The 11,327-nt window shown below is 57.6% G+C and overlaps 2 protein-coding genes across 4 annotated transcripts; both read right to left on the minus strand.

Moving 5' to 3' along the window:
• Window positions 1-192: 192 nt before the first annotated feature.
• Window positions 193-1,609, minus strand: FAM89B (family with sequence similarity 89 member B; the record flags this gene model as incomplete). Of its 2 annotated transcripts, none has more annotated exons than XM_084242874.1 (2): window positions 193-920; window positions 1,310-1,609. In XM_084242874.1, the coding sequence occupies 2 exons, from the start codon at window positions 1,607-1,609 to the stop codon at window positions 681-683; spliced, it is 540 nt and encodes a 179-aa protein (XP_084099000.1). In that variant the 3' UTR covers window positions 193-680. The 2 variants fall into 2 exon arrangements, with proteins under 2 accessions (XP_084099000.1, XP_084098999.1); XM_084242873.1 differs by having other exon boundaries at window positions 193-959.
• An 825-nt stretch (window positions 1,610-2,434) lies between these two features.
• Window positions 2,435-3,599, minus strand: ZNRD2 (zinc ribbon domain containing 2; the record flags this gene model as incomplete). Of its 2 annotated transcripts, XM_084244347.1 has the most annotated exons (4): window positions 2,435-2,778; window positions 3,117-3,201; window positions 3,333-3,484; window positions 3,581-3,599. In XM_084244347.1, 4 exons carry the CDS (start codon window positions 3,597-3,599, stop codon window positions 2,435-2,437), a joined length of 600 nt encoding a protein of 199 aa, XP_084100473.1. The 2 variants fall into 2 exon arrangements, with proteins under 2 accessions (XP_084100473.1, XP_084100472.1); XM_084244346.1 differs by having other exon boundaries at window positions 3,333-3,599.
• Window positions 3,600-11,327: the final 7,728 nt, after the last annotated feature.

Genomic DNA, 11,327 nt, shown 5'->3' on the forward strand with positions numbered 1-11,327 from the left:
CCTCCGCGCGCTCAGGGCCGGCGGCCGGAGGACTCGCGCCCCGCCGCCGCCAAGCCCGTCTCCACTCGGGGGCCTCGGGCGCCACCTGCCGGCGAAGCGCGGGGCCGCACTTGCCCGAGACCCGCTAGCTTCCCGCCAGGAGCCAGGCAGTCGGAACACAGGATCGCTGAGAGGTTTATTCATCTAGCGCCCGGGGGGCCGCCCCTACACTTAAATATCCAGCACGGACCCTCCCGGCCGTGGGTGGGCGCAGGAATGGGTTCTGGAGCCCCGGTCTAGAGCAGTGGGCACCAGGGACCGGAGGTGGGATGCCCCTGAGCCAGCAGCTGCCAAGAGCAGCAAAAGGTTGAAAGGGAGTCGGGAGCCGGACACTCGTCCCAAGTCGAGAAGCCACGGAGGCGAGATGCGTGGGGCCCACCACCAGACTGAAGGGTGGCCACATCGGGGCACACAGGTGTGGGAGCAGTACCACGGGCAGAGGCTGTGTAGCTGAGGTGCCCACCTCAGTGCCAGCTAACCCAGATTAGGAGGATTGGCAGTTTTGCCTCTGGGGTCTCGGGCCTTGCCGCCTATGAAGGGAGCTGCTGTGAGGAAAAGCAGGCACTACCATCTGAGCACTTGCTGAGGGTTGAGATTCTGAGCCTGCTGCGGGCATGCACGTCCCCTGCCTCCCCGACACTTCAGAGGCTAATCTGGAAGGCATCCTGCAGCCACTGGTCGCGGGCATTGTGCGTCTGAGGCACAGTGAGGGGTGGCGGGTCTGGGGGCAGGCTGGCATCGGGAGGCTCCTCGTCATCGGACAGGCCGGCATCAGGTGGGTAGGAGCTGTCTGAGTGCAGGGAGGAGGACAGGTCCTGGCACAGGCTCAGGTCTTGGCACAGGTGCTTGTAGTCCTGGATTGACTCGTACAGGCCCCACAGCTGGCAGAGCAGGGACATGTCCAACTGCCGCAGCCCCACCTGCAAAAGACTGAGGGTGGGCTGGGGTTGGGGTCGAGGTCACCCCCTGGCCTGGCCCATATTCCATCTTCCCACACCTTCCTTAGCACAGTTTTCGTGGACATCAGATCCCCCCAAACGGTAACTCTTTAGGCAAAGTGACGGGCCCGCCTCTGCACAACGGGGACGGCGTTCAGCTAGCAGGGGAGCGTGAAACGGTAGGAACGAAGCCGTTGAAACGGCACGGCAGCTACTGGCGTGAGCAGAAACCCGCCTTTGCGGGTGCGGCGAGCCCCAGGCCAGCAGTCCTGGGCCAGGGGCCCCGAGCTCAGCGACAGCGCCCTCCCCCGCGCGGCCGCCCGGCGACTCACCATCTCTTTGCGCAGCGCCGCTAGCGCCGAGTCGAGGTTGACAGGGCGGCGCGGGCCGGGGGCTCCGGCGGCGGGGCCCGCGGTGGCGGCGCCGGCGGCGCGGCGGGGCCCGTCCGGGGCGCGGGCGGCGCGGCTCAGCTCGTCGTGGATGCGGCTGCGCTGGCTGTAGACGCGCTCCAGCTCCCGCCACGAGCCCCCGCTGGCGTTGAGCAGCCCGCTGAGGCCGCGCGGCAGCGGCGGAAGCCCGGCCAGGGCGCAGCCCGCGCCGCCCGGCGCCTCTGCCACGGGCAGCCCATTCATGGCCCGGCCGGCGCGGACCGCGATGCCGCCGACTCGTCCCCTCCGACTCGCCGCCGGGGCCGCCGCCCGCAGGCCCCGCAGGCCCCGCCGGCCGAGCCCAGCCGCCGCCCGCAGGCCGCGCTTTGTTCCTTCCCGACTCCGCCGACTCCGCCCCTGCCCGCCCCGGGTGGGCGGGGCCTCTCTTAAAAGGGCAATGGCTTTGGGGCCGCACAGCGCCACAACCCGAGGGCCAGGGAGAGGTTGAGGACACAAAACGGGATGGAGGGAAGAGCCCCAGAGCGCGGGAGCGATCCCGTCATAGCTCCTTTTGCTTCTTCCCCGCTATTTAGTTACTCTGCCCAATAACTCCCAAGGAAAGGGACAGAAAAGGAACAGGACACTTTAAGGCCATACTTGGTTCCTAAGGTCCAAGTTGACAACCTGTCAGTGTCTGAGTGCCTGGGAGAGGCATGGGGTGGGGCAGGGTGATGGCACAGGATGGATGGATGCTCTGAGGAAGGAGAAGCTATCAAGGGACCTGGAACCCGGAATCCCACTTAAGGGTGGGGAATGAGAACTGAGTGGCTGAGGGATTGCAGGGTCCATCTCCAAGCCCTCTTCCCCAGCCCCCTCCTGATCCTCTGCTCTGGGGAAACAGCAGAAACAAGCTCAAGTCATCCCTCAGGGCATCAAAGAGAGCTGACAGGGGTTGGGTGCGAGGCCAAAAGCAGGGAAAAGGAGAGGCAAGTAGAGCTGGAGCCGACATGCACTCCCAGAAGCAAGAAAAGAACAAACCACACAAGAGGAACAGCTGTTTTTCTGGAGGTTTTTCTCAGGAGGGGTTTTTTAGTGTTGCAGCTGCCGTAGGCTGCGCAGGGCCTCAGCACAAGCCCGGATGAGGCTACACAGCTGGATACTAGTCTCCAGGGAGGTGCTAGCGCCTAGCTCTGCTGAAGCCCAGGTCAATTTCTGCAGGAGGGCCTCCTGTGTGGAGGCCACAACATCTGCATTTGGAGGCACAGCAGGAGGGGGTGGTCCCTGGGCTGCCTTGAGCCCTGCTGCAGCTCCCTCACAATGCTCTGGGCGGGGGACAGGGGGCTGAGGAGTGGGTCGAGAGCCCAAGGGGAGCTCCGAGGCAGAGGCGAGCTGGTGCTCCCGAGCTTGAGAGAGGGCAGCCTGGGCATTCAGAGCTAAAAGAGGAGAAAGTAGGTAGAATGGTCAGATACCTGCCCACCAAAATCCTGAGTCACTTCCTTAACCGTTCCTGTGATTGAGATGTTTCCCTTGACCCTCTATAAGACCATTTTCTTCTTTGTATTAAGAGTTATTTATGCTTTTGCTTCATCTCCCCCATCAGGACTAATCCGGATTTGAGCTTGAACTCTCCCATAGGGAATGGCACACAGAAAACGTTTGGTGCTCTCACTGAATTAATGGCCCTCTCCAGAGCTGACAGAGAAAGCGCCCTGTCCCCCGCCCCACCCACTGTATCAACACGCTTCTCCACCAACCACGCTCGGCCCCTCACCCGGATTATCTTTATCCACGTCTGAGTCGAGCTCCTGACAAGCCACGCAGTAGATTTTCCGTTGCTTGTCTTGGAGGAGGATCGTCTAGGAGCCAGAAAGCACCGGGGCAGGGGTGAGACGACGGGCCGTGGGGTAGAGAGGGGAAAGCTGGGGAGGGGCCGTGCGGCCGGATCCTCGGCCCCCTCGCGCATCCCACGTCCCGAGTGTGTCCTCACCCCGCAGTCCGCGCACGTCTCGCCCAGCATGCGGTAACCACGCAGCAGGTAGTCACCCATGAGCCGGGAGATGCGATCCTGCCGCTCCCGTCGCGCTTGCAGCACCTTCGTCTCCGCCTCGGTCGGAGGCTCCCAGGAGAAATCGTCGACTTCTGGGGGGAGAGAGGCACAAGGGGCCGGGGGGTCTCGCCCCAGCGGGTTGCCTCCCGTACCCCGCAGCAATAGGCCCGCGCAGCCCAAGCCCTCACCGGCGCCGTTTAGGGCCATGTTGCCGTTCTCCCGACAGACTCACCGGAAGTGACGCTCAAGCAGCGCGCCCGCCGCTCGGGCCCGCCCCTTCCCTGAGGGGCCTAAGGTGAGGGCGGAAATGACGCACCGGTGCTGCTCCGACGCCGCGCTGCCCGGAGTGGGGCGTGCCGGCCGCACTCTGGACCCGGCCCAGGGGGCGCTCCCCTAGGCGGGAGCCGAGAAAACAAAAACTTTTCTATCGGCGTGGCCTCGGCAGGGGCGTCTCCATGGTGACTACGCTCGGAACCCGGAAGTGGCGGTGCCGGGTCGCCCTTCCTGCCCGCCGCGGACCTAGGGGACTCCCCGGCGTGTCAAGTCCCCACCGGCCTCCGCCTCCCCGGGCTCTCCCTGTCCGCGTGGGCCTAGCTGGGGTCGGCGGGGCAGTGGCGTCATCGCAATAACAAGCCTCTCGTGATAACAAACGGCCCCTTGAGCGCGTGGCGCCCTTCAGGCCTCTGCTTCTCGTGGCTGGGCGACGCACGCCGGCCCGGGTCGCAACCGCCTGCTAAACCGTTCAGGGTTCGCCTGTTTCAAGGCTCGCCCCTTTGCTGCAGGATCGGTGCCCCCTCCCTCTGCTCGCCCCTCCCTCAGTTCACCCCCTCCCTCAAGGCCTGAGACGGATGCAAAGTAAACCCCTAAGCAGACTCCTGTGTTGTCGAAATTTGAGCCCTCCCAAAGCCTGCCGACTGGCGCGGGGGTGAGGGGCGGTGGGTGGAGAACGAGGGGTGCTGGGCCAGCACAGTTCCGGTTGTAGCTGCCCCGGAGCGACGCCTGCTGGAGGGTGGGGGTGAGCGACTTACCACGTCTGTGCCCGCGACCCTCCCGCCTTCCTTAGGTAGGTTGCTGTTAAAATTACTACTGCTCGGTGACTAAAATTATTTGGCCGTGGTTACTTTTGTTTTCCCTCTCCCGTGTTCTTCCATATGCAGCCGCTCCCGTTTTAGGTTTGGAGAAGCAGGTGGTGCAGCCAGCATTCCCCAGATATGCAGCCTGCCAGTGCCTCGAGGCCCACGAGGGGCCTGGAGAAGGAGCTGGGACTAGACTCCCTAATCTCATTGGCAGCCTTCTTGGACTAGACAGCACCTGTTTTTACAATCTTACCTGGAGATTGAGTGCCCTACTGGCTCGTCTTCCTACACAAACTCCCTGGGGCTGCCATTTTCTGACTCTGGCTGCCTCCTGCTTACTTAGAGGCAGGGCTTACACCCCTCTCAATCTCTCCAGCTACCAGCAGTCTCTTGGACTCAGTATGCCTGTCCCAGGGCCTGATTCCAGAACAGTGCTGCCAGGTGACTAGGTGAGCGACCCCTGGGCTGTCTCTTGGACTCCAGAACCTCCCGGTCATTAATGTCTTCAGTTCTCACCCCCACCCACCACCCTCTGCTGTCATCATGGCCAGGATCCACTCAATGGTCTGTTTTGCCTGGCACTGACTAAGACCTCACACAGACATCCTCCCACTTAATTCCTTCCGTTTCTTCCTCATGACAACCTTACGGAGGAGGTACTACTGCTATCCCCATTTTACAGAGCAGGAAAATGAGTAATTGCTTTAAAACATGAGTCAGGGCCTCCCGGTGGTGCAGGGGTTAGAGTCTCAGCGCTGTCAAGCTATCCCCAGCCATTGCAGCTAGTTTGATTCCCGGCCAGGGAGCTGACCCACATGGTGCAGCAGACCTCTCCTGTCTCCCTGCTGCTCCCTGCAGCAGTGTACTTCTGTAGATCCACCTGTTCTGCTCCCCACTCTGTGTCTGGTGAATCCTCTCATCCCCCGAACCTCTGGTCTACACCCCAGTTCTTGTATGCATAAATAAATAAATAAATAAATATCTTTAAAAAATAAATAAAACATGGGTCAGATCTTGTCATTCTTTTGCTTAAACTCTGAGGCATCTCATCACATTTGGACAAAAAGCCAAAGTTCTTACTCCTGTCTCTAAGGTCCTACAAACATGACCCCCTCACCTCCTTTCACTCTGCTTACATTCTTCCTCTCTCACACTATTCAAGGGGATCCCCCTCACTTTTCTCCCCTCAGGGCCCCTCCTCAAGTTCCTCAGGAGAGTGGACAAGGCCCAGGCCCAAAGTCAGTGACCCCTGGGCCTGATCCTGGGCCTGCTGCTCACTGACTATGTCCCCTGGGGTAATTTACTCCATCTGTCTAGATTCCAGTTCCTCTCATCTGTAAAATAGTGCCAGAAGAGAGAGAGATTAAGAGACAGTTCTCTACCAGTCTCATGTTTATGCAGGTCTAGTGAGCAGAATCATTACCTTTGTCTGGACTATCTTCTCCAGGATGTGTTATAGTGAACAGTCTTGGATGACAGAGATAATGGCTCCCTCTAGTGCAAAGGGCAGGTATACACACTGCCCTTTAAAAAATACCTGGGTACCCTAAAGTTAGCGTTCCTCCTCTGTAGCACAATTTCCCATGTGTGTCGATACCCATGGGAGTTCATCCGCATTGACTGCATGAGGCTTGAGGGTAAAGGAGTGTGACACAAATGTGCCCACATGCATAAACCTCGCTGTGCTGTGAGTGATAATCCTTTGTCTCTGACGCAGAAATCTCATGTCTTCTGCCTATATCCATGAAATTGTGTCACTCTAACTTGTTTATTTGAAAGTATGGTAAAATCAGAGGCCTTTCACTGTTTTTTTTTTAATTTTTGTTTATTTTATTTATTGCATAGAAGAACTGGGGTATAGGCCAGAGGTGTGGGGTGGGGGTAAAAGGATTCACCAGAGACAGAGTTGGGAGCAGAACAGGCAGATCTACTGAAATCCAATGCTGAGGGGAGCAGCAGGGGGGCCAGGAGAGGTCTGCTGCGCCATGTGGGTCACCTCCCTGGCCGGGGATGGAACTCAGGCTGTAGCAATGACTGCGCTGAGACTTAACCCCTAGGCCACCAAGGAGGCCCCTTTCACGGTTCTTAGCTCTTTGACAATGAGGATAAAATGCTGATAGAAGCATGGTTTTCTGTAAGAGAAGGGATGAGGATCTCATGAGTTGATTAACAGGTTTTGGGGACAGAAAGACAAAAACCCAACAACCCAAGTTTTAAGGGAAGGCTAGGTGATTAGCAGTACATCTGTTGACCAATCTGTATAATCAGCCAAGGAACAGATGATCTTCCACTTTATTTCCTGAATGCCAGGAAGCAGGTTCAAAGTCAGGTGCCAGACATTGTCCTGGTTGTTGCTAACTCTCCTCTGGGTGGGGCTGGGACAGAGGGGTAGCTCCTCACCGTCCAGTGGTCAGTCTCAGGTCTGCCCCATTGTAAAAACCAGCACTAAGAGGCATCATGGGAGTACAGAAACTTCCACCCGCTTTCGGACAGCATTTACTGCTATGCACACACACACACACACTAAACGTGAACGAGGGGAATTTGCTACTGCTACGGAGAAAGACACACGAATCAGAACTTTGGCTGGGTCTCTTGGGAGAGGAGGGCTGTCACCACTGTGACCTGAGTTCCATCCCTGGCCAGGGAGCTGACCCACGTGGCGCGGCAGACCTCTCCTGTCTCGCCTGCTGCTCCCCTCAGCAGTGTGTTTCAGTTAAACCTCATAAAATAAAATCAACAAAAAAAGAACTGTGGTTGGAATTAGTTTGGTTTTTTTTAAAGATTTATTTATTTATACATACAAGAACTGGGGTGTAGACTAGAGGTGCGGGGGTGAGAGGATTCACCAGAGACAGAGTGGGGAGCAGAACAGGCAGACTGACTGAAATCCACTGCTGAGGGGAGTAGCGGGGAGGCAGGAGGGGTCTGCTGCGCCATGTGGGTTGCTCCCTGGCCAGCCGGGGATCCAATTTGTTGAGCAGTGGCTGCGGACAGCTTGATAGCGCTGTGTCTTTAACCCCTGCACCACCAAGGAGGCCTTGGAATTAGTTTTTTATAAATGGCTCTGGCAGCAGGTGGAGGAGAAGGCAGAGTGCCAACGGCAGACAGGTTACGTGGCTGCACCACATAGTGGTGATGCTCAGAAACATAATACACGTTGTTGTGTTTCCACGATAACAGGCATGAGGAGGGGCAGGCTTTTTGCTTGTTTTTCACTGTGGTGTGAATTGACCTTACATGTCGGTGAAACAGGAGCGAGTTAGCTGATACAGTAATAAAGACGACACAGTGGGCCCTTGAACAATGGTGCAGGCTCACACATATGTGGATTTTTTAAAAATCAACACAGCTGGCCTCTATATGCAGGGGTTCCACATTCCTGGATTCAACCGGAGGATTCAGAACCCAAGGATGTGGATGACCGCCCCAAAGGACTGGAGCATCTTCGGATTTTCAGATCTGAGGAGGTCCTCAAACCAGTCCCCTGCAGACACCGAGGGACAGCTGTACTCACGTTTGGGAGTACTCAAAAGTTATACGGGACATGTGAGAGTGGCACTTCTAGCCCCTGCCTGTTCAAGGTCAACTGTAGTCAACTTTTGGTGTATGTTGTCTTTGGATCAGACACCATGCTAATAACATTTTTTTTTTGCTTCAATTCTTTCAATTTTCTTTTATTCAAAAAATTTATACACACACACACACACACACACACACACACATATATATATATATATATAGTCCATTGCAATTTTCTTTCTCTTTTTTCCTCTGGGCTGTTTATTATTTATTTATTTGAAGATTTATTTATTTATTTATACAAGCACTGGGTACAGTCGAAAGCACGGGAGGGTAAGAGAATTCACCAGAGCCAGAGCGGGGAGCAGAGCAGGCAGAAGGACCGAAGTACACTGCTGAGGGGAGCAGCAGGCGGCAGGAGAGGTCTGTGCGCCATGTGGGACCCTCCTCTGGTGGCCGGGGAGCAGCCGGGGATTGAACCGGTGCTGCAGAGGCTGTGGGCAGCTTCGCAACCCAGTGCTCAACCGCTGCGCCGCCAGTGAGGCCCTGGGCTGTTTTTTAATGAGATGTTTAGAAAAAAACTTCACTAAAGAATGAGGAATTAGGGCCTCCCTGGTGGCACAAGGGGTTAAGACGAAACCTATGAAGATATCTGCAGCCTCTGCAGCACGAGTTCGATCCCCGGCCGGCCACAGAGCAACCCACATGGCACAGCAGACCTCTCCTGTCTTGCCTGCTGCTCCCCTCAGCAGTGCACTTTGGTCAGTCTGCCTGTTCTGCTCCCCACTCTGTCTCTGGTGAATTTTCTCACCCCCACACCTCTTGTACCCCAGCTCTTATATGCATAAATAAATAAATAAATCTTTAAAAAAAATGGCTCTGGCAGCAGGTGGAGGAGCAGGCAGGGTCGAGGGGAGACTGGTTAGGTGGCAGAACACTCTGGAATGAATGCAAAGGTCATGGACTCCTTGGACTCACAGGACATCATACATCTGGGAGGTCTGAAAATTACACCAGTGGGTTCTGGGAAGGGGAGGTGGCTGGGTGTGGTTGAAACCAAGACCAAATGGTCAAATTGCTCTCAGACCCTAGGACACAAATGAAAAACAAAACAAAACAAAACACAATCTCACTTTCTCTTTGAGGCTGTATTCACCGATCTAGGTGACCCAGACTGAGCAGGCAGACGAAACCAACCTCGAGCTGGCTGAGCCTGAAGGCCACTAGAGCCAGGAGACTGCAAAGGAGCCCTCACAGAGGAGGGGCGACCCGGAGGCGACATCTCCTGACAGAAATCCCAAACTGCAGTGACCTGAAGAATAGTTTCTCCACATGGCTCCGTATCTGCTCTACCCCGCAATTAGCCAACGAGCTTATGGCCCAGGACATATTTCTTTGCCCCAAGCCACTTTCCTATCGATAATACTTAACTCCTTTGTTCTCAACCTTGCTCCCCCACGTCAGTATAAACCCCTGGAATTTGGGGGGGGGGCAGATTTGAGTTTATGTCCTGCCTCCTTGCCAAGCGATTTGCAATAGTTTCTTTTCCCAGAACCTGGTGTCGAGGTATAGATGTCGGCTGCTAGGCTGGTGGCCCGTGGAGGCGCACGGTGGTGAGGCGAGAGAGGACCATCAGGCCACGGGTGTGCCGGCGTCACGCTGGGCCCAGCAGAGCCACTCCGGATCCCTGTCTTCCCTGTGCTGCAGCCGCGCCCCTCTAGAGGTTAGGGGGCTAACCTCACCGTGAAAACCCCGCCCCAGCTCTCTGCCCACGGCCCTGCTTTCAGCGCCAGCGCCTGGGAGGCCCAGAGGTTAGGAGGAGGGGAGGGTGCTATTTCTTTCCCCAGAGCCCTCTCTGCAGGCCGCAGGTGAGTAGGCACCCCGCTCCCGTGCTGGGGCAGCCCTCCAGCATTCCAGTTAGCAAGGGGGTGACGGCTCCCACCCCAATCCCTTTGTGGCACTCAGTGTCCCTTGCTGCCAGCGCCGGGGTTTCACGGCCCTTGGAGGGCCCCTCCGCCCTCTGGAGCCTGGTTCCCTCTCCCCAGCATGCGCGGCCTTGTGTCACAGAGGGGCCTTGCTTTCAGGGCTCAGTGTCGAGGCCCCTCGACAGTCCTGGGAAAGGCAGTCATGACCCCCATGTTACTCAGCAGCTTTGCACGAGGTCTCCCTCACCCTCCCGCTGGTTCCCGCCTTGGGCCCTCAGCGGCTGCCTCCTCCCCCTGACCTGGGCGGGGTAACCCACGGGGTTCGCCCTGGGCCCTCTTCTCTCTCCAGCTGATGCTGCAAATGCCCCTGTACCCCGGGGCCCTGTGTCTCCAAGCCCGATGTCCTGTGCGAGCTCCAGAACCCTGGAGACATCTGTCTCCTCTGGGGTAACTCACAAGCCTCTTAAACTCAGCAGGCCCCAGACAGCTCCAGGCCCTCCCGGCCTCCCGCCCCCCTGCAGTCTTCCCCACCCTCTCAGGGGTGGAGGCCAGGGACCTGGGAGCCATTCACACCACCTGCCCCTCCACTTCACCCCAACGCTAGAGTCCACCTCCCAAATCCGACTCCATGGGTCCCAGCGATGTCATCTCCCCTGAGAGGACACAGCACTCTCTCTTGTCCTGCACCCAAATTCCTCACCCAGGCCTCCTACCTCTACTGACTTTTTCTCAGTTCACAGAAAGGACCCTCCTCACCCCTTAATCCTCTGTTAATTGCCTCCAATGGGCTCCCCTCAGCCGAGGCTGCGCACCACTAACTCCAGCCTCCTTCAGCGTCCAGCTCAGAAGTCCCTTTACCAGAGGGGCTTCCTGGACGTGCAGGTCCCACCAGCGGCAGCCCCCAGGCCTCTGCCTTCCTGTCTCCACCCTCTGTGGCTGCCCGCTGTGCGCACACTGCTGTCACACGCTGGTCTCCCTGTCTCCCCAGTACAGACACTCCACGAGGGCAGGGAGAGGGGCGGCTCTATTTCCTGACAAGACCCTGGCATGTGGCAGATCCTCAGCTTGTGGGATGAGGAGATTCCCATTTCATGGCTGAGGAAACAGACTTGGTGGAACAACGCGCCACCCCCCCCCTGCCCCCCATTAGACTATGGCCTGGTGGGAGGACAGGTTCACAGGACTGTGAGGAGACAAGGGCTGCAGCCGCTGGGCCGCACGCCTGCAGGTAGGTGTCTAGAGCTCCTGTGAGTTCCCACCTCAGCGTGACCTGAGCCAGGTGCAAGGCTGAGAGCTGCCCAGCCTGGTTCCAGCTGCAGGGATTCCCTGGGGATGTGGGCCTCCCTCCCTGGCCCTGAAATGCTGGCTATAGGAACAGAGCCCACTGAGAAATCCAAGCAGGGGATCTCCTG

The sequence above is a fragment of the Talpa europaea genome, assembly GCF_964194135.1.
Source record: "Talpa europaea genome assembly, chromosome: 1".
NCBI classification, from domain to species: domain Eukaryota; kingdom Metazoa; phylum Chordata; class Mammalia; order Eulipotyphla; family Talpidae; genus Talpa; species Talpa europaea.